This window comes from Eleutherodactylus coqui, chromosome 11 (genome assembly GCF_035609145.1).
Source record: "Eleutherodactylus coqui strain aEleCoq1 chromosome 11, aEleCoq1.hap1, whole genome shotgun sequence".
NCBI classification, from domain to species: Eukaryota; Metazoa; Chordata; class Amphibia; order Anura; family Eleutherodactylidae; genus Eleutherodactylus; species Eleutherodactylus coqui.
This window is the reverse complement of record NC_089847.1, coordinates 116,655,520-116,683,103: the sequence shown is the minus strand read 5'-3', so window position 1 is coordinate 116,683,103 and position 27,584 is coordinate 116,655,520. Positions and strand designations below refer to the sequence as shown.

Sequence of the window (27,584 nt, the reverse complement as noted above, 5' to 3'; positions counted from 1 at the left end):
TACCTCAGAAAAATTGCCCATGCCCAACCGAGAGGGCAGGTGAAACCCATTAATCGCTTTGGTTAATGTGGCTTAATTTGTAACTAGGCCTGGAGGCAGCCCAGTTAAAATAAAAATTGGTTCAGGTGCAAGTTTCAACGCTTTAATGAGCATTGAAACGTATAAAAATTGTTTACAAAAATTATATGACTGAGCCTTGTGGGCCTAAGAAAAATTGCCCGTTCGGCGTGATTACGTGAGGTTTCAGGAGGAGGAGCAGGAGGAGGAGGAGGATGAATATTATACACAGATTGATGAAGCAAAAAGGTCCACGTTTTTGCTGGTGATAGAGAACGATGCTTCCATCCGCGGGTGCAGCCTACGTATTGTTTACGCTGGTGGAGAAGAGAAGTCTGGGGAAATCCAGGCTTTGTTCATCTTGATGAGTGTAAGCCTGTCGGCACTGTCGGTTGACAGGCGGGTACGCTTATCTGTGATGATTCCCCCAGCCGCACTAAACACCCTCTCTGACAAGACGCTAGCCGCAGGACAAGCAAGCACCTCCAGGGCATACAGCGCGAGTTCAGGCCACGTGTCTAGCTTCGACACCCAGTAGTTGTAGGGGGCAGCGGCGTCACGGAGGACGGTCGTGCGATCGGCTACGTACTCCCTCACCATCCTTTTACAGTGCTCCCGCCGACTCAGCCTTGACTGGGGAGCGGTGACACAGTCTTGCTGGGGAGCCAGAAAGCTGTCAAAGGCCTTAGAGAGTGTTCCCCTGCCTGTGCTGTACATGCTGCCTGATCTCTGCGCCTCCCCTGCTACCTGGCCCTCGGAACTGCGCCTTCTGTCACTAGCGTTGTCGGATGGGAATTTTACCATCAGCTTGTCCGCCAGGGTCCTGTGGTATAGCATCACTCTCGAACCCCTTTCCTCTTCGGGTATGAGAGTGGAAAGGTTCTCCTTATACCGTGGGTCGAGCAGTGGGTACACCCAGTAATCCGTAGTGGCCAGAATGCGTGTAACGCGAGGGTCACGAGAAAGGCATCCTAACATGAAGTCAGCCATGTGTGCTAGGGTACCTGTACACAACACATGGCTGTCCTCACTAGGAAGATCACTTTCAGGATCCTTCTCCTCCTCCTCAGGCCATACACGCTGAAAGGATGACAGGCAAGCAGCATGGGTACCCTCAGCAGTGGGACAAGCTGTCTCTTCCCCCTCCTCCTCATCCTCCTCATGCTCCTCCTCCTCCTCCTTAACGCGCTGAGATATAGACAGGAGGGTGCTCTGACTATCCAGCGATATACTGTCTTCCCCCGCCTCTGTTTCCGAGCGCAAAGTGTCTGCCTTTATGCTTTGCAGGGAACTTCTCAAGAGGCATAGCAGAGGAATGGTGACGCTAATGATTGCAGCATCACCGCTCACCATCTGGGTAGACTCCTCAAAGTTTCCAAGGACCTGGTAGATGTCTGCCAACCAGGCCCACTCTTCTGTAAAGAATTGAGGAGGCTGACTCCCATTGCGCCGCCCATGTTGGAGTTGGTATTCCACTATAGCTCTACGCTGCTCATAGAGCCTGGCCAACATGTGGAGCATAGAGTTCCACCATGTGGGCACGTCGCACAGCAGTCGGTGCACTGGCAGATGAAACCGATGTTGCAGGGTGCGCAGGGTGGCAGCGTCCGTGTGGGACTTGCGGAAATGTGCGCAGAGCCGGCGCACCTTTCCGAGCAGGTCTGACAAGCGTGGGTAGCTTTTCAGAAAGCGCTGAACCACCAAATTAAAGACGTGGGCCAGGCATGGCATGTGCGTAAGGCTGCCGAGCTGCAGAGCCGCCACCAGGTTACGGCCGTTGTCACACACGACCATGCCTGGTTGGAGGCTCAGCGGCGCAAGTCTCCTAAGCTGAGTAGTTTCAGCACGGCCTGCTGACGCTTGCCCACCGCTGTGCTGTCGTGCCGTGCGACACAGACTGCTGGCGACGTGCTGCTGCTGACACATCTTGATTGCGAGACAGAGGTTGTGTTGGAGGAGGAGGAGGAGGAGGGTGGTTTAGTGGAGGAAGCATACACCGCCGCAGATACCACCACCGAGCTGGGGCCCGCAATTCTGGGGGTGGGTAGGACGTGAGCGGTCCCAGGCTCTGACTCGGTCCCAGCCTCCACTAAATTCACCCAATGTGCTGTCAGGGAGATATAGTGGCCCTGCCCGCCTGTGCTTGTCCACGTGTCCGTTGTTAAGTGGACCTTGGCAGTAACCGCGTTGGTGAGGGCGCGTACAATGTTGCGGGAGATGTGGTCGTGCAGGGCTGGGACGGCACATCGGGAAAAGTAGTGGTGACTGGGAACTGAGTAGCGCAGGGCCGCCGTCGCCATCATGTGTTTGAAAGCCTCCGTTTCCACAACCCTATAAGGCAGCATCTCCAGGCTGATAAATTTGGCTATGTGCACGTTTAATGCTTGAGCGTGCGGGTGCGTGGTGGCGAACTTGCGCTTGCACTCAAACACTTGCGCTAGCGACGGCTGGACGGTGCGCTGACAGACATTGGTGGATGGGGCCGAGGACAGCGGAGGTGAGGGTGTGGGTGCAGGCCAGGAGACGGTAGTGCCTGTATCCTGAGAGGGGGGTTGGATCTCGGTGGCAGGTTGGGGCACAGGGGGAGAGGCAGTGGTGCAAACCGGAGGCGCTGAACGGCCTTCGTCCCACCTTGTGGGGTGCTTGGCCATCATATGCCTGCGCATGCTGGTGGTAGTGAGGCTGGTGGTGGTGGCGGCTCCCCGGCTGATCTTGGCGCGACAAAGGTTGCACACCACTGTTCGTCGGTCGTCTGCACTCTCAGTGAAAAACTACCAGACCTTTGAGCACCTTGGCCTCTGCAGGGTGGCATGGCGTGAGGGGGCGCTTTGGGAAACAGTTGGTGGATTATTTGGTCTGGCCCTGCCTCTACCCCTGGCCACCGCACTGCCTCTTCCAACCTGCCCTGCTGCTGCACTTGCCTCCCCCTCTGAAGACCTGTCCTCAGTAGGCTTAGCAAACCAGGTGGGGTCAGTCACCTCATCGTCCAGCTGCTCTTCCTCCGAATCCTCTGTGCGCTCCTCCCTCAGATTTACTGCCCTTACTACTACCTGACTGATAGACAACTGTGTCTCATCGTCATCGTCCTCCTCACCCACTGAAAGCTCTTGAGACACTTGCCGGAAGTCCCCAGCCTCATCCCCCGGACCCCGGGAACTTTCCAAAGGTTGGGCATCGGTCACGACAAACTCCTCCGGTGGGAGAGGAACCATTGCTGCCCATTCTGGGCAGGGGCCCGAGCACAGTTCCTGAGAGTCTGCCTGCTCCTCAGAATGTGTCATTGTAATGGAGTGAGGAGGCTGGGAGGAAGGAGGAGCAGCAGCCAGAGGATTCAGAGTTGCAGTAGTGGACGGCGCAGAAGTCTGGGTGGTCGATAGATTGCTGGATGCACTTTCTGCCATCCACGACAGGACCTGCTCACACTGCTCATTTTCTAATAAAGGTCTCCCGCGTGGACCCATTAATTGTGAGATGAATGTGGGGACGCCAGAAACGTGCCTCTCTCCTAATCCCGCAGCAGTCGGCTGCGATACACCTGGATCAGGAGCTCGGCCTGTGCCCACACCCTGACTTGGGCCTCCGCGTCCTCGCCCGCGTCCACATCCTCTAGGCCTACCCCTACCCCTCAGCATGCTGTATTACCAGTAGTGCAGAAACAGAACGCTGTAATTAAATGTGCCGCTTATTGGCCTGTGGTTGGAGGCTGACTTCGCTTACGAAACGCACAGCAGAGCCAGGAAAGAATTTTGTGCAAGCCTGCTGTAACACTTAGCTGGCTGCGTATGAATTAGGACAACTACCCCCAGCAGAGACGCAGTACACTGAGGACGGTCACAGGCAGCCCAAATAGATTTTTTTTCCCAAATGTTTTTGGAAAAGCCCACTGCCTATATAGACTGTATATGTCTTTCACTGTCCCTGCCTCACCACTACTGGCCCTGGACTATGTAAAATTACTGCAGACTGTTTCACTCTGGACAGGAATACAGCGGTGATGTAAGAGGCAAAGGCAGAGCCAGGAAAGAATTTTGCGCAAGCCTGCTGTAACACTTAGCTGGCTGCGTATGAATTAGGACAACTACCCCCAGCAGAGACGCAGTACACTGAGGACGGTCACAGGCAGCCCAAATAGATTTTTTTTCCCAAATTTTTTTGGAAAAGCCCACTGCCTATATAGACTGTATATGTCTTCTGTCCCTGCCTCACCACTACTGGCCCTGGACTATGTAAAATTACTGCAGGACGCAATGCTCTGCACGGCCGATATACAAAAAAAAAAAACACTGCAAAAAGCAGCCTCACAGTACTGCACACGGTCAGATGTGGCCCTAAGAAGGACCGTTGGGGTTCTTGAAGCCTAAAATAACTCCTAACGCTCTCCCTATAGCAGCTCCGGCATCAGCAGCACTTTCCCTGATCTCTGTCAGAATGCATGTGTGGCGAGCCGCGGGAGGGGCCGATTTATATACTCGGGTGACACCTGATCTCCCCAGCCACTCACTGCAGGGGGGTGGTATAGGGCTTGAACGTCGCAGGGGTAAGTTGTAATGCCTTCCCTGTCTTTCTATTGGCCAGAAAAGCGCGCTAACGTCTCAGAGATGAAAGTGAAAGTAACTCGAACATCGCATGGTGCTCGTTTCGAATAACGAGCAGCTCGAACACGCTAATACGAGTATCAAGCTCGGACGAGTACGTTCGCTCATCTCTATTAGAGAACAAACAACCTGCAACCATTGCTGGAAGAACCCAAGCTGGCAGCGGCAGCATTATGGTCTGGGGAATTCCTTTGTGGCATTCTCTGGACCCAGTCACCCATGTGGGAGGCACTCTGAACCAATCTGGTTATGAATCCATCCTTGCAGATCACATACACACCATTTGTCTTCCCTGAGTCAAATTGGATCTTCCAGGAAGACAATGCAACATGTCACACGGCCAGAAATGTCCAACAGTGGTTGGAAGAGCACAACCAAGACTTCCAAGTACTTCCCTGGTCCCCTTATTCTCCAGACTTGAACCCACTTGATTGTCGCGTTTGCATTTTGGATCCTCCTCCATGTACCCTCCAGCAACTGTGGGGTGCACTGCAGTTAGCATGGCTCCAGATACCTGATACCAGATACCACCTACCGGCACCTTATTAAGTCACTCCCAACCCAACCCATCTGGCTGTTGTCCATGCAGCACATGGTGGTCATATTAATGTGACTCAACTCTATAATTCAGGCATTGCAATTGGTCCTCTTAACGAGATGGCCCATTTACATTCTTGCAACCAATCAGCGATTAGACAGAGTAACACAAAAACGTCAATGGCATCACATGCAAAGCTGGTAGGTAGTGGATCAGACAGAAGTAATAATTAATATAATGTTGTGAGTACCAAAACTATTGTTACATCTTGTGCTTTAGGCTGCCAGCAATCTAAGATTGAGAATTAGGCAGGAGATTCTATAATGGTGCATCTTTCTCATGTTTGAATAGGTATTTCACCTTGCTTTTTACCATCTGTGGTTGGTGCTGCATGCCAAGTATAAACGTAAGACTAGTGCCGGCCATAGGTTAGACAACATCTTCTGTGGAATTTTAGTATCTCAGATCATAAGGAAAAAACAACAAGATAGCAGCATACCCACAGCAGAATAGCTCAATGAATACAGCACCAGAACCATATTCATAACATGAATATGGCACCAGAACCAAGCTCAAAAGAAATACAGTACAAACTAACCTCAGTCCATAGATACAATACCAGAACTGTGCTCATAACATAAATACAATAGTAGCAGAACTAAGCTCCCTTTACCTTAGTGTGACGGTCATATGTTTCAGAGAGCTGCAGGTGCTTGCCCGCTTTGCTGGATAGGTCCATCCATTTGCCCTTGAACCATTTCACCACTGGTTTCTTCAGCATACTGGCCCCATTAACCTTTGCTACGAATTTTATGTTTGCACCTATAGTATAAAATAAAAAATGTGAATGGAGAAATCCATAAAATAATATACAGAGTAGGTAGTAATAATAGGATACTGACCAACAGTGACTTCTCCATCAACTGGTCTCTCCAAGAACAGTCCAATGTCATCCTTTGGAGCCTCTGGTGGTGCTGGTGGTGGAGGGGCAGGAGCTATGAGATTGTAAAGGCATTAACACACAAGCATAAAACCATATACTGGTAAATTGTTTGCAGAGCAGTTGTGGGACTACAATTTCATGGTCCTAATGCAACAGTGCTGGAGTATCTGGGTAACCTTGGAATAGTGGCAAGAAACGCTGGATATATTCATTGATGGTAGTGCTGCCATCAACATCAGTCAAGCTTAGGCAGATGCCAAGACTCATGGTGATATGGGTAATCATGCTGATCATGAAATAGACATGGAGGGCTAAATGTGACTATGATACCACCATACACCTAGTGTATGACTGCAGGATATGACCAGAGCCATTAAAAACATGCAACTTTTTGCTGTGTGGTAAGGAGCTTCATGCTGCATCAAAATGCAGCTCTTGTCTATAAACTACTCACTGAGCTGATTAAACAGGTGATTCTCAATCACATTCCGATACTGGAACTGACCCATAATTTCCTTTACTGTGTGCAGACAACCTGGACACATTACTGAGATGACCCCCAGATCAATGTTTAACTTTTTGGACAACATACTCCTTTAGGAATTCTTCTCCTGGCTTCCTCCTTACATACAAGCAATAATCATTGCACTTTTCGACAGTTGTATGTTGATTTGGTTGGCTGTGAGGTAGATTTGCCCAGCTAGCCAATCGTCGTTCATCTGTGCACATCTGTTATGGCCACTCCTCTTAGAGGGCGCCGGTTATTCTCCAGACTACATTCTGGTTTGAGCTTGCAAGCTGGTCAGATCTCTCTCTCTCTCTGACTGTCTGAATTCTGTCTGACTTATGTTTGAACTATGTCTGAATCTTAGTTTGATACCTGTTTGTGATTTGGTTTTATCCTGTCTGGCTTATATCTGACATCTGTCTGACTCAGGTCTGAATTCTTGTCTAATACCTGTAGGTGCTTCTAGTTTCGTCAGCTTCATCTGTTCTTGTCCTGAACCTTTGTTACGATAAGTCAGTCTAGGTTTTACATATAAGCTGGAGTGTTGTGACATCTTTATTCCTGCGCTTGTGGTAATACCGTATATTGTGCCATCTAATGTTGCAACTGTTCTCTATTGTCATCTAGGGAAAGCCCAAGGTTCCTGATGTGGTGCAGACCTTATCGGTAGGGTTCATTGTTTTCGTGACTCCCCGCTGGCGGACTCCCTGTTTTGTTCTTGTATACCATTTATGTTATCCACTTTTGGTCTAATAAAATACGTCCATTTTTATTTATCCAAGTTTGTTGTCTTTGCATTTTTGGACATATTTTTATCCATTGTGGACATACACATTTCAGCTGTCCCGGCCACGTACAGATAAGCCTTGCATGAATATGACTGGTCCTACCATGTTTTCATGAAAATAAGACACCCCACGAATAAGACCTAGTAGAGGTTTTGCTGAAGTGCTAAATATAAGGCCTCCCCCGAAAGTAAGACCTAGATCTGTTCCTGCTGTGCGAGTCTGCTGTGATGAGCTCCCCCTGGTGGCCGGAAGCTGCAATACAGTCCCTGCTCTACAAGTGGTCCAGGAACTGCTGTGGGTGATCGTTACAGTCTTCAGACAGTGTGTGGGAGCCAGGTACTTTACAGCCCTTATTTTCTGTGGCCCCGTGTGTGAGTTAGGCAAGACAAGAAGTACTAATTTAAGGACAGTGCTATTGATGGACATGAGAGATTTGGGCCAAGGATTCTGAAAGAAATGAAGTCACAAGAAATTCACCAGGAAATTCAGGGTTTGGATTGTTATGATGATCCAGAAGATGATGACATGACTGTCAGTGAATAAATCTTGCTTTGTGTTCATAAATATTGGGAACGGTAAATGTAACAGAGTGTTGTACATGGAAATAATGGTAGGAACAAGAAATTCTTGATAGGAGTCACAGTATGTCTGGTTCTGCTGGTTTGTAATGCCAACTACTGTACAGTATATAAGGAATGTTCACTTGTTTTGTTCAACAATAAATGTGAATTCTTCTTCATGGAAAAATAAGACATCCCCTGAGAATAAGACCTATCGCATATTTGGGAGCAAAAATTAATATAATATTATTTTCAGAGAAACAGGGTATCTGAACGCAACAATTGGCCCTTTTAGAGCATACGCCATGCAGGCCACGTTTGGATAAGCCCTGCACAGATGTAACATTGTTCTTCTTGCCCCCCGCAACTAATCACTGTTCTGGTAAAATGAAAGCTGCTCTGTGATTGGTTTGTGCGGACAACAAGGACCGTTTTTGTTTTAGACAGTTTTGATAACTGAGGCCCAATGTATAGCATTAAAAATGTAAGATTTTGCTTTTAATTTGGCCAGTACTTTATACCGTATAAAGTCATTTTCCTCCCAAATTGGCACATGCCTTATAAGTGGCTTTGCGTTGTCTGGATTAAGAGGGGGGGAAATGAATTTTAATATTTACCTCATTCATCCTTCTTCTCATACACATCCTCTTCCCTCTCTTGTTTGAACTTGATAGACATGTTAACCCTTTCCAATCCACTGTCTGACGTCTAAAGACATTATGATTTAAGGCTGTACAGCTCCGATGTTGGAAGACGTCCGTCGAGGTTCTCTTACTGTGTATTGCCAGCCTCTCTGCTGTCGGAGCCTATCCAACGTGTCACCTCATGCAGTACTGGCTTTAGCCAGCAGATAGTGCCGTTGTATAACGGCAGAAAAAGAGTAAGCCCCCTAGGAAAACCAGGATACAAATTGGATTGGAAAGGGTTAAACCTGATAAACCATGAAACTTTATGGGGTCCCAAAGTTTGTCGTGCAAGAAGTTTTATATGATCCAAGTTTCAGGCAGAATTTAAGCCCGGCTTCACACAGGTGCGTGTGTATTTACAGAAAGAACGATGCTGTTTGTGTGCGCATCGGCACATTTTACATGTTCATTTGCACGCGGCAAACAAAGACGCACTGATTTAAATGGCTAATTAGTTCCAGATGTGCTTTTTTAACAGTGGAATTAGACAGAATTTCACACATCTCCTTGCGTATTGCACATGCATTCATGCTCCCGTCATATGGGGACCTTTGGTGTGCGAAGACACAGAAAAATAGCGCATGTTCTATTTTTTTTGCATGCAAAATATGGAAATGTGAATGAAACCATTGAAATTAATGGGTTCTAACATCTGCATATTGCACGTGCAAAGTTTACGCATTCACATACGCCCGTGTAAAGCCGGCCTTAGTCTCATGCTGGTATTCTGAATTTATGTTTTCAATGGTTCCAAGCTCTAACCCTCTCTGGCATGTAGTTATAATTACCGTCTGCAGGTGGAGCATCTTTCTTCTCCTCCTCTACAGCAGGTGCTGGGGTTTCCGGCGCAGGAGCTGGAGCCTCGTTGGCTTTTTCTACAGGTTTATATAGAAATTCAGTCATTTTACTTCAATAAAATTACTTATACTTCGATAAACTATATTCTTGCGGTCTTTTACAAATCCCAAGAGCTCTGCATGCCAAATAGCAGAATAAATTGCTAATAGATGTATAGTAAATGCAAACTACGGTTCATAATGAATAAAAAAAATTACAGGCGCATTGCAAGTTAGAAAATGTTAGTGTTACCATATGTAGAGGCCAGTTACACCCATCCCATGCAGTTGGGTTTTGAAGAGGCTACAAGCAACAGGCAGGTTATCCGTGTTTGGGTGCTTGGTGACCCCTAAGAAAATCGAGCCGCACTATGAGAAATGAATATGGAAGATCTGAAACCTGGAATCCCTAGATCATTGAAGAGCTCCAGGCTTACTGTGTCTATCCACCATATTGAATTCTTTAGGTCCAGTGCAAAATGTATACCAGGGCCCCCATTTGCCACTTATAATACCAGTGATGTCTTGCAGATAAATCTCGCACATAGAAGACAGATGGCACCATTGCATAAAATTAAACTTCCCCCAACTATGCAATCAAGTTTTGACACCCAAGGCAGAAGGGTCGGGCAAGGGGGTGGTGGTGGGTTGTTTCTACTCCATACATCGTTGGCTTGTTCAAACGAGAAGTTGTTCAGTCGTTCACATTCGCTGTATAAGTGACTGAGAACGACTGAACGATCGGTATTTAAACCGAACGATTAGTGAACTTGCCAACCATGAATTTTATGCCTGCATTGAACGAAAGCGAACTGTTCATCGTTCAATCGTGTTTACACCAAACGATTATTGTTCATTCTTGCATGTTTGAACGATTTTTTGAACAAATCGTTCCGTATAAAAGGGCCTTAAGGCTAAGCCTCCTCTTGGCACGGACCCTATGGCTATCACAGGAAGTGCCTCGGTGGTATGTACACCCTACACGTGAGCAGGCATTGTTCGCTTTTTGACCATCATCTTTTTGGTAGAAGGGTCTCTTGAAAATTAGCTGCTCACATGGTGCTTGTTCTCGACCTGGACCCCCAAAGATCAGCTAACTGACGGACATCCCAAAATGAACTACCCTAATCTATTAACTCAAAATGCCTTAAGATATGTGAAAATTAGTTTTTTTCTAATAGACAACCGCTTGAATGTCTAAATAGAGTTATATGAAATCATATATCTTTGCATAGATTGCCCTGATACACGTAACAAAATATGGTCCATTTGGATCATATACAGCCAAGGTCAGCCTTAGCTACATGCACAGGGCACCGGTCACCAACTTTTAAAGGGATGGGGGGGTGCATCTGGGGAACATAGGCTGGGGACGATTGCCCCCACCCCCTTAGGTCAACCTGGCTAGATGATCTTCTTCCCCTGTGCACCCGGGTCTTGTAGAGTTACATGAATCACCTGGCTCTTTGTTCTCCCTACCTATGTTCCAAAGTGCTTCTGTCAGCCTATTGGTACCCCTGCAACACAATTACCTGGGTCTTCTACTGTACTTATGTTATGAGCTTGGTCCTGTTATTGTACCCATGTACTGAGGTTGGTTTGTGCTATATTCATGTACTGAGCTTGTTTCTGGTGCTGTATTTATGTACTGAGCTTTGTTCTGCTACTGTTTTTATGTTATACATTTGGTTCTGGTACTGTATTAATGTTATGAGTATAGTTTGTTCTGGTATAGTATCCATCACTGAATGGTTCTGGCGTGGATATTCTGTAAACTTGCTGGTTCTGCCCAAGCATAATGCAAACAGACTGCCTATCAGTGCAGTGTATATAGTTTTTTTCTTATTACCGGGGTCCCCAAAAAATATTCTGACCAGGGTGCCTTCCAACCTAAGGACAACATTGTACTTCTAATGGTCCAACTAAATGTTTGAGTCTAAAATTACCACTAATTGTCAGACCATAGATCTTAGCAGGAGGATCTTCATATCCGACTGGAACTGCTGTTTAAAACCCAAAACAGTAGATTTATCAGGACCATTATTTCTCTTAGTGACTGAGTATGATACATGGAAATTCAAAGTATCTTATGTGTTTTCCAACTCCGAACATAATCTTCAACCCTTGAATTACCAAGAGGAAGCCAGTTTGGGTTAATTCTGCCATCCCTTCTAATTGTTATACTAATAAATGTTGCCATACACGTTACTCCGGATGAGGACATATGAGATAAGTCATCCCATGCCTCCTTGACAGCTGCAGGGGAGCTAAAGATGGGCAAGGGCATGAACACACTATCTGAAATGTTGCTTTTCTTATGATCTGTAGCAGGATAGGATTGCAGTTAAAAAGGGAACACGGAGAACGTAAATCCTGTAAGTCATTCCTTACAGGTTTAGAGTTTACTGACTAGACCCAAGAAGATGGAGCTAAAGTTCTAGTTCTCGGTTATACCTAAACATGAGATGCTATGTGAAATATATCTTTGATATCTGGGAAAGAAGAGGAAGTTGGAATAGTCTGCAGATTTCTGGAAGGGTTTCTAAGTTTCTACATGTATTAATAGCACAGAAAGTAAAAGGAATATTGTGCAAAAGAGGAACTTCAAGATTCTGATGGTGCAAGCAACTTTTTGGGTTGATGTGTTCAGTTCCTGTTAAGAAAATAAGTCGACCTCCACTTTTTGACCTCATTTGTCCTCCTTTTCGTAGCTTCGTTTGGACAAGCTGTATAGGGGCTATTTTCTCTAAAACATCTGAAGAACTATTTGCCCCTTTCTCACAATTAATGAGCATTCAGTTATTTCTGGTTGTTGGCTGTTTGATGTGATGTCTTCCTACACAGAGATTTGCACACAGAGGTCTCGCGGGATGTCATTGGAGGTACTTGCAACATAATGAAGACCAAACTAAATTTTCAGCTGTTTCGAAAGAAGGGGAAAACTGAAGATTCAAATTTCTTACAAATTATAGAAACTCCAAAAAGTTTCTTGATGAAAAAATTTTTTGTAAGTAGAAGTGTGGGCTGCAGTCATTTGTTGGTGCTTTGGCACTTGCAGCCACATGGACGCAAACCAAGCGTCATCGTCGGCAGTCTTTTTCAAATAATTTTTATTAATATATCGGATAGAGGCAAAGCTTGAAGCTCCTTCGCCCTAATGCAACATGGCCCCCACCTACCACATTTAACATGGTATTGGTCCCCTCATATGGGTCAGATGGACTTTTTAGGCCAACATTGGCTCCAGGGACCTGATATGACCACAACCTCTGACAGCCCTAATGTCACATGTATACCCAATATCAATTGTATTATGAAGCACAGATTTATATTAAAGACGTTGCCCAGGAATAGAAAAATATGGCTGCTTTCTTCCAGAAACAGCACCCCAGCAGTGCATAGGTTATTGTTGCAGCAGTGCTGGGATCGCTGTTGGGTTGACAGAGTCCAGTGCGAGTTTTAGACATGGTTCTGCACCTTCTAGCTTAGTAGGTGTGATGCAATGTGCTCATATCTGTGGATGATTAGCTGTCTATTTAGCTTGGATGGATGGGAAGCTAAAGTGCTGTAAATTGTCATTTGCTCGCTGCCTCACCTGGCAGTTAGTGGCTCCCGTGGACGGCGTGGTGTCCACTGTTTCTTACTCCAGACGGCTCTGTGTGCTGCGGCTTTTTCTACTAAGGCTAAGTGCTGTGTTTTATTTTGTTTTGTCCTTTATTAGTTTGGCCAAGTAGGGTTACTTAGGTCCCAGGAACGAGTGCAGGCCCGCATCTATCGATGCGATCAGTCTGCCATGTCAGTCTCTCTCGTTCGTTACGTATTTTGGGAAAGACTTCCCATTTATTATTTGTTGGTTTGTTTTGGCCGCCGCACTGTGAGCAATTATTGTGAATGTCTGCAAGTGCTGGCCCAGCACGTCCTTTGCAGTTGTAATAGTTATGTCTGGTATTGCAGCTCAGCTCCATTGAATTGAATGAGCCGGAGCTGCAATACCCACACTTAAAAAAAGCAGTCATCTTTTTATTTGCTATGTGTGTAAAGTAATGGTTCGTTGAAACCCAAACATTAAAAGCCTGAATTTAAGTTTATTCTAGGCCACAATTCACGCTTTGTATTTTGCAAAGGTCATACAGTAGGTGGAATAATATTTCCTTGCACTGGTGCAGAAGAGTGCAATGCAGCTAAATGCCCAATTAGTGTTGCAAAACGGTGAAAAGTAAACAATTTGTATGGTGGGACCTTCAAGAACTGAAATCTCCTAAATCTCCTATTCCAGTACTAAGACGGTTTCAGACGGCTGTAAGTGCAACTATCCTCGCTGGCACCAAGCGTAGTTGCACCTGAATTAGGTTTTTCTTCAGGTATTAAAAAAAACATGGGAAGATAGGTGCTGCCTGATCTTTCCTAAATGTAGTAAATACAGAAAGATAGGGCAAGTCCTATATTTTCTCGGTTCTACAATTAGTGGCAGAGAAAAGAGCCAGTGAAAACAAAACCAATGAAATCAATTGAAATCCATAGTTTTATTTTGTCCCATTATGCGGCTGGGCCACATAACGGGAGAAAACCCCATTCGTCTGAAACTGCCCTCACAGTGAGATATAGGAACTCCTACTGGGATAGACAGACCAGTATAAAATCTTTATTGTCTATCTTTGTGTTTTTGGTCATAGTCATCAGCTCAACATCAGGTATTTTAAAGCATCTATATGATTTATCAAGCAAGTGCAAGCCATAGTAAGCGTGTATTCACATGAGCGTGTGCGTATGTGTACATAGGTGTGCACAAAACCGCGCACCCACACTGAACACAATGGGCTGCCGGCAGTGATTTTCAGGAAAGGGCTTGAAATATAAGCCCTTCCCTGAAAATTCTCCCTGCACTGCTCTGAATCTGTTTCAGTAGGCAGGGATTTAAAATTGAATTCAATAAATGGCCAAGCACTGCTTGTGATTGGCTGAGTGCTGTGACCAATCACAGGCAGCACTCGGCTGTCATTCAATGAATGGCTCAGTGCTGCCTATGAGTGCTCAGCCAATCAGATACAGCCCTTTCAGCAGGCGGGGATTTTAAATCCCTGCCTGCTTAAACAGATTCAGAACAGTGCAGGGAGAAAACAGTCTGGACGCGCCAGGGCCCCGGCAGCTGAGGAGTGGTGAGTATAAATATATATTTTATTTTTAACACATTCTATGGATGATTCAGGGAAGGGCTTATATTTAAAGCCCTTCCCCGAAAATCCATGCAGGGCTTGCTGGCAGCCAATTGCTTTCAATGGGACTGCAGAAGCTACGGAGAGAAGCAATGGGAGAATATCGCGATCCAGTGCTTTCACAGTGTTCAGTGACAAGGGGACTTCCCATTGAGGAATATTGACGCACTATGGACCTATGGTGCACGCATGTCCTATGTTTTACAGGTACATGCGTTTGCATGCCTGTAAAACACGAACATGTGAACCCACCATAGGGAGCCAACGGTTTTAATAGACGCATGGTTTTGTGCGCACAATTGTACACACATAAACATGCTCGTCTGAATGCACCTTATGAGAAAGAAAAGAAGAAGCAATGGTTCCTGCTCCTATCCTAATCAGGGAGTATAACATTTACCATAACATCAAGTATCGGATTGTTCCATGATGACAGCCCCTTCTCTTAAGACAGCGGTCCGGTTCCTGGAACCCTCATCTAACATCTTATTCCTAAATTTTGGTTCAGTGTTCATTTCAAAATTCTTAAAAAATGTTATCTTACTAATGCCTTGAGTAGCAGCTTGCATCAAGATGGTGATAAAGGAGCTGATACGCGAAGAGCTTACAACATGCCACGACAAGCTTGTAGCTGTAAGTTCCACCCATAAATATTTTGGGCACATCTTTTCAACTGCTCCTTGTCATGTATTCAAGTCAATATTGATAGTTCTTATAGTAGTTTTCAGAGTCCAAGCCCCATAGGTGCTCTTACAATGCCAACAGCCCACCAGTCCCGATAGTGCCCCCCCCATTGTGAAGCACAATTTACACTCCCACTAGTTCCTTGTCCCCACACTGATCCCTTCTCAATTGTCTGTAGTCAGTGACTCTTGTAACTTCTCCTACTGTACTTATCTCATCAGACATTGGCACAGAAGTGCATGCTGTGACAGTAAGTTGTGTGTGAATATGCTCCAAATTAGTAATTGTGCCCCAAACCGACCCTACTCCGCACATTACAGTGAAAATCAAAAAGTTAGAAAGGAAAGGTAGCAAATATCATACCTAAAGGAAATAATAAAAAGTAATGAATCCTCATTTGTCTGCTATACAGTGCAATATAACCAATACTTTGTTTAGTTCCTACCTGGTTCCTTGACTTTGAGTTCGAACTTCACCTTTGAGGTCCCAGCAATGACAGCATAAACAACTTCATCCTCGGTACTAACATTGTTGATCGTCAATGAGTGGCTTTTCTCATCAGCCTTGATGATATATTTGTCACTAGCGACGATGTCCACATTATTTTTCTGCCACTTCACCTTAAGGCCAGCTTTCTCTATCTCGGCTTCAAATGTAACAGAATCTCCCACAACCACCTCTGAAGACTTCGGCTTCTTGGTAAAAGCTGTGCACAAAAGTGAGCAAAAGGTAGTAGAGTAATACTCAGAACCGAACAGTGTACACTACAGTTGAGAGAGACTTTGGGAACCCTCTGGAATTATTGTGAATGGGACAATCTTCATCTTGTCATACAAGGTGAGCTCCGTCAAAGTTGGCCATCAAAATATAAAGAGGATCTGTCCAGAGATAAAGTCGACGGAACTGGCTACATAGCTCCACAGCTATGGCCGCACTGAGTCTAATTATTTTTTTTTCATATACACCTCCATTTATTTGGACGGGCTCTTCTTAGGTCTGGCCCCTAGCACTCTCAATTTGTCAAGTGGCTGGTCCCCACTGTTCATTGTTAATCGGTGATGTCGGACTTGATTGACAATCCGACAGGACTTATTGACAGTGAACAGTGAGGACTACCCATTTGACACACTGACATCAATGGAAGCCAGACCTAAGAAGAGCCCATCCAGGTAAATGAAGGTACGAAAAAGATGGAGAAACAATCGGTTCGCAATTGCAGAGCTACTGTATGTAGCCAGCCCTGCGGTTTTTATCTCATGGCGGGTCCTTTTTAAGGAAGTTGAGGTCTCCATGTATGGTATTGGCTCACCACATAATCCAGCTGACAATAGAAGAAATCATGTCAGGGTTTTATGGCCAAGGGTGTGCATACCATAGAAGCAGAAAATGTGACTGCATTTGGGCCCTTGGAGAGAAAAGGCCTAGCTATGTTCAGTACCATTCCTATTGGCTAGTGAGAACCTGTGCAGGACCCCTTCCAAAGAAGAATTCCATCATAGCAATAGGCATGCGGAAGTAACTCATAGGTAATGAAAGGCCATTGACCAGAATAAAAAAAACACCAGGTACCTCTGTTCTGGGTGGCAAAACTCAACATCATAAAGGAGCACTTCTTTGATCTATGTAATGGGGTCTCTTCTATTTACACCCCTGCTCATTCATACAATAGAGTGGCCCTCAAATAACTTTAACTTTGCATCTCACTTGACCAATGTCTGAGATAATAGTAGAATGCAAGAAGGGAAACTGCAAGTAACTTGGAAAAGGATGATGTATAGTTACTTATACTTGATCAATTTTAATGACTAGGTAACTTGAGAAGAAATTTGAGGCTGTTGGATAGAAATAATATCAATACCCTATTCTGCTAACATCCTTAGTAAATATATTAAACTAAGTGAAAGATGCTGCCATCATTGGACTTATGGAATAAATTTAAGGTAATACCAGTTGCCCAGCAAAGATGTAATTCTGAACCTTATCAACCTTGTTAGAGCTGCTTACTTACAAGATGTAAAAGCAACGCGTTTCGGGGCTTACCATAATTTTCAAACAAAAATTGAATTGACCAATTGTAGACTGTAACTTGTAATATCTGAGTTTCTATGATATACAAGTGTGTATTGGTACCCCCTATGCAATCTGTGGAAAGTTCTTGGCCAACCCCAAAATGTGTTGCTTTCATATCTTGTAATCTAGCTGGTTTAAGAAACTGGATTTGATATTTTGATAATGATGTGGATACACCTTGCAAGGAAAGTGTAATTTAATTGATATCCCATCATCAAGTCCAATGACAGCAGCTTCCAGCAACTGTCCTTTTATCTACGACATTTGAAGTTTTTGAACATTCACTGGTTATAATAATCGATGGAAAATTTGAAACTTTCTGGACTTGAAAAAAGTGTAATTAAAGACAGATGTTACAATCGATTATGATAGGTTACACCAGCCATGCCTTATAAAATCCCATAAAGAGGCCAAACAAATTTCTGATAAGGGGTTACAGAAGGAAATTTAAGGCTTCAGTGAGACTGGCATTGGGAATATCCCTTTAGAAGTGGGCAGCCTAATGAGGGTATACTGTATGATGGTCAACTAAAGAACAAAAACAGCAGGGTAAAGTCCACTTAGTTCATAAAAGTAGTAGAAATTCAACTACCAAAAAGACGATGGAGAGTATGATGCATGTGTTCTCACTAGAGGTTGGATCATGCAACATTAGTCGTGACCTAAGACCCATAGACATTCTCTTGCTTGACGTAAGGAAGACTATCAAAGAGAACCCAGGAGTAATGTTTATAGGTCAATGGTTTGAAGTATCTCCGACCTCCTCGGAGGTTTAATAAGTAACTTTTGCTGAGGTCGTGGCCAAACAGGAAAGTTCCAACAGCCACTAAATTTCAGGGTTCACAAACTTTTTTTTTACCTGTAACATAGGTTGTTTAAACTATTGCAAATTGGCTAAAGTCTTTCATTATCATTATCATCACTTGGATTGCATAATGAATACTGTAAATAGACAATATCATAAGGTCCACAGAATGTTTAGTCACAACTGTATGTGTCCATATGTAATGCCTGATCAAAAAATACATTCTGCACGACACTGTAATCTTTTCTGCATTGTGACTACTGAAGGCACCTAAGTGTCAGATGAAAGGATAGTTTCACTCAAAATCCATGGTTTTCCTTTTAGTTTTTTGCTGCATCTGTTAACTTTTTGTAGAAGAGTTTATTGTATAAGCCATGACTACACTTGTCCATCTTCTAATGGTCACAACTCGAAAACCACCGTAAGTTGAGGAAGACTAAAAGACTGTTGCAATCCCACCCCTGCTTATGGGATCACTGAACTGCAATATGCAGTACTGCAGCATGCTAAAGCGCTGTGTAGAAGCATATGAAGTCCCTATTGTTCTGTAGTAATGGCCCATGGACACTTCATCTGCCATTATGTGGGGCACCATATTCTGCATTAAATACATCTGTAATATGGAGATCTCCATTGCTTCATCTAGGCAACAGCTTATTAATTCTAATGACTTCAATACAATATGCATTTTGCGGCAGTGGTTAAAAATTAAAATAGAAATAAAAGATATTACTGTGTCTATTAACCGAGTCAAGGGTGAATGGGCAAGGACTAGAGAGAAGCGAGTATACTCGCTAAAGCACATTACTCGAGCAAGTAGTGCCTTAGCTGAGTATCCCCCCGCCCGTCTCTAAAGATTCGGGGGCCGTCGGCGGGCGGGGAGCGGCGGGGGAGAGCGGGGAGGAACGGAGAGGAGATCTCTCTCTCCCTCTCTCCCCCTGCTCCCCGCCGGAACTCACGTGTCACCCGCGCCGGCCCCGAATCTCGAGTAATGTGCCTTAGCGAGTATACTCGCTCATCTCTAGCAAGGACCCATGTTTAACATAAGTCTATGGTAGGTCTATCAGTCAAATCAGCACTGATTAAAGTACAAAAAGAAAACATAGCACTATGGCAGATGGAAAGGGGCTCCAGACTTTTACTGCCCAGGGGTCCAGACTCAGCAAATGTTATGTTATATGTAACTCTGGATCACAAGGACTCATGTCTGGGAAATAAATGTAATAATCACAGCACTATATATATAGTTTAGCAGCTATCTAAAATTAATTATATCAATTAATGATCACACAATAGATGTGTAGAGCAAAATTAACCAACATAGCTCTGTTTCAGGTCGAACTTTGCCAAAAGTTTCATTCAACACGAATCAGAGCCAACTTCTACACAGTTCTCTCCTGAAACAGGGTCCTACTGATTTGTTTGCTTAACACTAGTCCTGCACATTTTCAGTGTTGTACATCAGTTTAAGGCATTTTGGGGAACTTCCGGTTCAGTTCAAACTAATTCGGACTGAACAAAACCTTTTGGCAAAGTTTGCTGAAGCAGCCGAAGCAAACTTATTTAAAAGTTCGCTCATCCCTAGTGCCATTCATTGCTTGTAACGTCTATGCTACTCACATGACCTTTAATGCCCATAGTCCAAAACCACTGTCGGTCTGTCCCCTGCTCTAAAACTAGAGAAAACCCTTGAGCCTAAGGCTCAGTTCATATAGTGTATGAGAGTTCCGCGACAAGGAAAGAACTGGATGTTGTCCTAGCACAATGGGAAAGCCCCAAGATTTCCATCTCAAAGATCCATCCTTGAACCTAAATACATTACTGTGCAAATGTTTTAGTCAGAAGGTATGGAAAAAAATGCAAAAAATGTTTTCTTTTTCAAAAATAGGTGTCTGATTGACTCCAATTTTTTTTCTGCAGCAAGACAAGGACCCTAAACATACAGCAAATGTCATTAAGAACTATTTTCAGCGTAAAGAAGAACAAGGAGTCCCGGAAGTGATGATATGGCCCCACAGAGCTCCGATCTCATCATCATCCAGTCTGTCTGGGATTACATGAAGAGACAGAAGGATTGGAGTGAGCCGACATCCACAGAAGATCTGTGCTTAGTTCCTCAAGATGTTCGAAAAAAACCTCCTTGATGAGTTCCTTTAAAACCCCTTCCTCCTATAGGACATTGAGCCGAGCTATTAACCATTTAAATGCCATCGTTCAGAGGTCCCGTATGCCCCACGATAAGATCGCAGGGAGCCGTGCAGGTGTCATGGCAGCTGGGGCCTTCTGAAAGGCCCCGGGGCTGTCTTGGCAGAATGCCTATCAAGCCATCCCCATGGGGTGGCTTGATAGACAGCCTGCTCAAACACAGTATGATGTAACTAGAAGTTGGGTCATTAGTCATTACATCATACTGCAGGAGCAATCAAAGCATCGCTAGTTGTCCCCTCTGAAGCAAAAAAAAAGTAAAAATAAGAACAACAAAGTTTTACTAATTGTTTAAAAAAAGTTAATAAAAGTAAAAAAAAAAACTTTTGCCATATTTACAATAAAAGAATCTAAATTATAAAACAAAAATACATATTTGGTATCGTTGCGTCCGTAAAAGTACGGTCTTTCAAAATAACACATTATTTTCCCTGCATGATGAACGTTGTCAGAAAACAAAATAAAGAACACCAGAAATGCGCTTTTTTTGGTCACCATGTCTTCAAGAAAAAATGCAATAAAAAGCTATCAAAACGTTGTATGTACTCCAAAATGGTACCAACGCAAACTACAGGAAATCCCGCAAAAAATGAGCCCATTGCACAACTATGTCAACAGAAAAATAAAAAAGGTTTTGGGCGCAGAAGATGGCGGCAAAAAATTATAAAGAAAAAAATACATGTCTTTGAAAAGAAATAAAAGTAGTGCAGCAAAAGAAAAAAAACACTATATAAATTTGTTATAGTAATCGCACCGACCCATAGAATAAAGTTATCATGTCATTTTTGTTGCATTTTGTGTGCCGTAGAAACAAGGCGCACTGAAAGATGGCGGAATGTCGGTTTTGTTTTTTTTGTTTACTCCTCTTAGAAGATTTTCAGTACATTATATGGTACATTAAATAGCACCATTGAAAAATACAACTCGCCCCGCAAAAAACAACAAGCCCTCATACAGCGACGTCAATGGATAAATAAAGGATCAATGATTTTTTTAAACGGAGGAGGAAAAAACAAAAATAGAAGGCAAAAAAGGGCCGCGTTATTAAGGAGTTAAAAACTCTATGCAGGTCAACCTAGAGAATTGATGCTGTTTTGAAGGCAAAGGGCGGTCACGCCGAGCAGGGACTTGATTTAGATTTCTCTTTTGTTCAGTCACTTTATATTTTGTTAATTGACCAAAAACATATCAACTCTTCTATTTTTGAAAGCAGTCTTACTTTGCAGCATTTTTTCCACACCTGCCTAAAACCTTTACATAGCCCTGTATATGCCTCCAGCACCAAGTATGATATGGTCATGTGCACAAAACCTAATATGCACTTATTATATCTACTACAAGTATATTTATCTAATGGCACAAATCCACAATTTCCTAAAAAACAGTCCATAAAACATTGACAAATGATTGAAATTCAGCCCCGTTTCCAGTTACCCTGTACAATGTGAATATATGGAGGAATCAAATACTAAGAATGCCACACAAAAACTATTTAACAGAGACCAGGAATGAGATAAAATAATTTGTAATCAAGTTTAGATGTCAAGATATAATTGTTCCCAAAAATAGTGAAAAATACCCCTAAACCTGGGACACGAGTAATTTACAGGCTCTGTTCAGACTAGCAATTATGGCTGCTGTTCATCGCTATGATGGATACATTTACGAACAGATCCCAACGAATTTCGACAGATCCCATTAACTATGGAGCCCACTAGGTTTCCGTTGGGGTTCTATTATTCTTCCCAAGTACCAGAACCCCTAATGGAAGCTTTAAAACACCCATGTAAACTGAGCTAACATCTTCAAAAACATTCAGTCTCGAGAAAGTTCCTATTTTTCTATAGTGGGGGTCATATATCAATATGCATTCATGATGTGCCTTATATGGCAATTTATTTGGTGTGGCAAAATAGAAAATTATGGCTGCATGCATGATTGTAATGACAGGCCATAACCAAGCAATACCAAAGAATTCTCTCCACCTTTTCTTCTAATGAGTCTATCCCGATAGAGAAGAATTTTCCGGAAGCAAAAATTAACATGAAATGGGTTCTTTCTAACAAAAGACCAAGAAATATCAATTAGACCTGTCAGATCTATGCAGGACCCACCACCGATATTTAGAACATGTGACAGTATGCCATTATTTTGGTCGTCTTCAGCTTCCAGATGCTCACCAATTTAATTTTTAGGAATTGTCTGATTCCCTATTTTTTTGGACAAAGGCATATATTTCTATAACAATTGCAAGATGAAGAGCAAAACTAGTGTTGTACCAGAAAAATCCCTATAATGTTAATACTCTGGTACAAAAAAAGACAAAAGTATTATAGAGGTGATACCTTTATTGGCTAGACAGAAAATGTATACACACAAACTTTCGAGGCTACTTAATGCCGCTTTATCCGGCAGTAGACGATGATATACTTTGACTAGCCTGATGAAGAAGCATTGAGTAAACTCTTCATTCGGCAGTGGACGATGATATACTTTGACTAGCCTGATGAAGAAGCATTGAGTATACTCTTTATTCGGCAGTGGACGATGATATACTTTGACTAGCCTGATGAAGAAGCATTGAGTATACTCTTCATCCAGCAGTAGACAATGATATACTTTGACTACCCTGATGAAGAAGCATAGAGTAAACTCTTCATCCGGCAGTAGACGATGATATACTTTGACTAGCCTGATGAAGAAGCATTGAGTAAACTCTTCATTCGGCAGTGGACGATTATATACTTTGACTAGCCTGATGAAGAAGCATTGAGTATACTCTTCATCCAGCAGTAGACAATGATATACTTTGACTAGCCTGATGGAGAAGCATTGAGTAAACTCTTCATCCAGCAGTAGACTAGCCTGATGAAGAAGCATTGAGTAAACTCTTCATCTGGCAGTAGACGATGATATACTTTGACTAGCCTGATGAAGAAGCATTGAGTATACTCTTCATTCGGCAGTGGACGATGATATACTTTGACTAGCCTGATGAAGAAGCATTGAGTATACTCTTCATCCAGCAGTAGACAATGATATACTTTGACTAGCCTGATGGAGAAGCATTGAGTAAACTCTTCATCCAGCAGTAGACGATGATATAATTTGACTAGCCTGATGAAGAAGCATTGAGTATACTCTTCATCCAGCAGTAGACAATGATAAAATTTGACTAGCCTGATGAAGAAGCATTGAGTATACTCTTCATCCAGCAGTAGACAATGATAAACTTTGACTAGCCTGATGAAGAAGCTTTGAGTAAACTCTTCATCTGGCAGTAGACGATGATATACTTTGACTAGCCTGATGAAGAAGCATTGAGTAAACTCTTCATTCGGCAGTGGACGATTATATACTTTGACTAGCCTGATGAAGAAGCATTGAGTATACTCTTCATCCAGCAGTAGACAATGATATACTTTGACTAGCCTGATGGAGAAGCATTGAGTAAACTCTTCATCCAGCAGTAGACTAGCCTGATGAAGAAGCATTGAGTAAACTCTTCATCTGGCAGTAGACGATGATATACTTTGACTAGCCTGATGAAGAAGCATTGAGTATACTCTTCATTCGGCAGTGGACGATGATATACTTTGACTAGCCTGATGAAGAAGCATTGAGTATACTCTTCATCCAGCAGTAGACAATGATATACTTTGACTAGCCTGATGGAGAAGCATTGAGTAAACTCTTCATCCAGCAGTAGACGATGATATAATTTGACTAGCCTGATGAAGAAGCATTGAGTATACTCTTCATCCAGCAGTAGACAATGATAAAATTTGACTAGCCTGATGAAGAAGCATTGAGTATACTCTTCATCCAGCAGTAGACAATGATAAACTTTGACTAGCCTGATGAAGAAGCATTGAGTAAACTCTTCATCTGGCAGTAGACGATGATATACTTTGACTAGCCTGATGAAGAAGCATTGAGTAAACTCTTCATTCGGCAGTGGACGATGATATACTTTGACTAGCCTGATGAAGAAGCATTGAGTAAACTCTTCATCTGGCAGTAGATGATGATAAACTTTGACTAGCCTGATAAAGAAGCATTGATTAAACTCTTCATCCGGCAGTATTTAACATTATAACCATCGCACTTAGCGCTCCTTCTATCCATCTAATCTTAGAAGTCACCTCTTGCAGAGATTAGTGATCACTAATGCTTGGAATATCATGCTATTGTAATTGTAACACAGTCAATGTAAAAATATATATGCGTGCAAGATAAATGAGAGGAGTCCAAGCCCCGGCATTCTTGTTAGCACTGAAAGTCATAGGAAGGTCATTCATCCAACCACAGTCTAGACCGATGGGTCCCATTTAATTGACATCGTTAACAGCCCAATTGCTTGGATTTCTCATGCATAATATCCCATACGTTCCTTCTACATGCTTCCCCCTTGTCACCTTGTCACCTCCCCGGGGTACCTGTTTTCTTAAGAGGCTCAGGCATCCTGGAAAAAGTCCCACAAGAAGTTTGCAAGCAGCAGCAGAACTAATTCAGTCTGTGGTTGAGACTGGTATGAAGCTTCTAGATTCTACAGACCCTCTTAAAAAAGAAAGATAAGGAGAACCCCTCCGTGCTCCACCCCCACCACTCTCCTGTTGTCACACAGGCTTGTCACCTTCCAGGCAACAGACCCTTCTTGACAGGACATATCAGCTGGGATATATATAGCAGAGCTGCCAGTGCCCTGTTGTTTGCCCTGTGATCCTCATGGTTTCCTACAGGTTTGAAGTTAATGCCAGACAATGCAATGTCATGCCCAACGGCAGGTAACACATATTTCGGCTTTATGACTGTGAGCTCCACCGCCCTACATTAGCGGTGACAGTAGAGTGAAAGGCCTTGATGAAAGCTCTGGTCATCAGCAGCTGACCTTCATGTATACATACATGACATATACACTGCCTCTATAGAATTCAAGACAAGCCAGACCAGAGATAAAAATATGTGCTGCCCTTTTTCATTCCTGCTTATACAAGTGATGTAGGCATTCAAAGTAGTAAAAGTTGAATAACGTTGAAGCACAACTTATGTAATAATTGGTTATAGAAGTCCAGCCTGAGACTAGGAATCTACATATAATGTAGAATCTACAAGAAGAATAGTCTGCGGTGCCGGTCTTGGGGGAGATGGCAACATTTTTTTGTGGCACCCTACCCCGTGATAAGAAAAAAACCTGTATATATTGCACTGACAGGCAGTCTGCCTGTGCTTTCCTTTTACAAAAAGCAGCAAGAGAGCAGCATATCCGCACCAGAACAGCTCAGTGAATAAATACTGTACCAGAACCAAGCTCAATAATAATAGTCTTTATTTATATAGCGTCAACATATTCTGCAGCGCTTACAATACAGGGGAAATAAAACAAGACCATGGTTACATGAAGTAATCAGTTGATGGAGACAGTAGGGGTGAGGGTCCTGCTCCAACGAGCTTAGATACTACAAGTAATGGGGTGATACAGAAGATAAAGGGGCTGGAGATGTGCACTGTATGGCGAGGTGGAGAGTGTGGGATGCTATACACAGACAATGGTCAGACCTAAGCCGTATAGTGGCGGAGTCGGTATGACTGCAAAAGCTGGTTAATTATGGCTAGCAGGAGCTGCAGTCAGTAGGTCAGGGAGCATGTTATTAGGCGGAGTACAGAGGGGTTTGGTTTAGGGGATGCGGTATGCCTCCCTGAAGAGGTGCGTTTTTAGGGCACGCCTGAAGTTTAGTGTGACTGATTGCCCGGATATTTTTTGGTAGTGCGTTCCAGAGGACAGGTGCTGCTCTGGAGAAGTCTTGGAGGCTGGAATGAGAGGATCTAATTAAAGGGGCACTCAGTCTGATTTCGTTAGCGGAGCGGAGGGCGCTGGCTGGGTGGCGGATTGAGATGAGGGAAGCAATGTAGGGTGGTGCTGTGCTGTGGAGGGCTTTATGGATGAAGGTAGGGAGTTTAAATTGAATTCTGTATTTAACGGGCAGCCAGTGCAGTGACCGGCACAGGGCAGAGGCGTCCGAGTAGCGGCTGGACAGGAAGATGAGCCTGGCTGCCGCATTCAGGATGGATTGGAAGGGGTAGAGTCTGGAGCAGGGGAGGCCGATCAGCAACAAATTGCAATAATCGAGCAGAGAGTGGATGAGGGCAACAATAAGCGTTTTTAGCGTGTCCACAGTGAGAAAAGAGCGGATTCTTGCGATGTTCTTGATGTGCAGCTGACAGGTTCAGGGAAAAGACTGGATGTAGGGGGTGAAGGAGAGATCGGAGTCGAATATAACCCTAAGGCAGCGGGCGTGTTGCGAGTTATGGTGCCACACACTGAGATGGAGATGTCAGGATGAGGTTGGTTAGTGAAGGGTTGAAATACCAGCAGGTCAGTCTTTGAGAGGTTCAGTTTTAGGCAGAGAGAAGACATAGTGTATCAATACAGCACCAGAATCAAGCTCAGTACATAGATGCAATACTGGAACCAAGCTCAGAACAGAAATACCTCACCAGAACAAACATTAGTAAATAGATATAATACTAAAACCAAGCTCATGACAAAAATACAGGGTCAGAACTAAGCTCATCAATGCTACAGTAATGCAATAAGCAGGGATTACATTATATATATATATATATATATATATATATAATGTAATTCCTGCTTATATATATATATATATATATATATATAAAATCTCCTGTGAGTGACTACCTGATTTGGCAACAGGCAGGTATATAAAAATAATGTTACGTGGAATGGCAGGCAATGATGGGGGGAGTAGTTGTCAGTTCGTGACGCCACTGTTCCATAATCCGACACTCACACTCGGCGCATTAAAGGGGTTGGCCCGCGCCGAAACGGGTTTTTTTTTTTTCAATAGCCCCCCTGTTCGGCGCGAGACAAACCCGATGCAGGGGTTTAAAAAAAAACCGGATAGTACTTACCCGAATCCCCGCGCTCCGGTAACTTCTTACTTACCTTGCGAAGATGGCCGCCGGGATCTTCACCCACGGTGGACCGCAGGTCTTCTCCCATGGTGCACCGTGGGCTCTGTGCGTTCCATTGCCGATTCCAGCCTCCTGATTGGCTGGAATCGGCACACGT

General features: G+C 43.8%; 1 protein-coding gene across 1 annotated transcript in view; it reads right to left on the bottom strand.

Moving 5' to 3' along the window:
* Positions 1 to 25,025, bottom strand: part of MYBPC3 (myosin binding protein C3) — a 215,067-nt gene extending 190,042 nt beyond the window's left edge. Inside the window, exons 1-5 of the mRNA XM_066583331.1 lie at positions 24,928 to 25,025; positions 15,854 to 16,114; positions 9,464 to 9,550; positions 6,093 to 6,185; positions 5,864 to 6,012 (exon numbers count right to left, since the gene is read on the bottom strand). Of these exons, the coding sequence (XP_066439428.1) occupies positions 5,864 to 6,012; positions 6,093 to 6,185; positions 9,464 to 9,550; positions 15,854 to 16,114; positions 24,928 to 24,952 (615 nt within the window). The 5' untranslated portion in view covers positions 24,953 to 25,025. The remainder of the gene's footprint in view (positions 1 to 5,863; positions 6,013 to 6,092; positions 6,186 to 9,463; positions 9,551 to 15,853; positions 16,115 to 24,927) is intronic.
* Between the last annotated feature and the right edge of the window lie 2,559 nt (positions 25,026 to 27,584).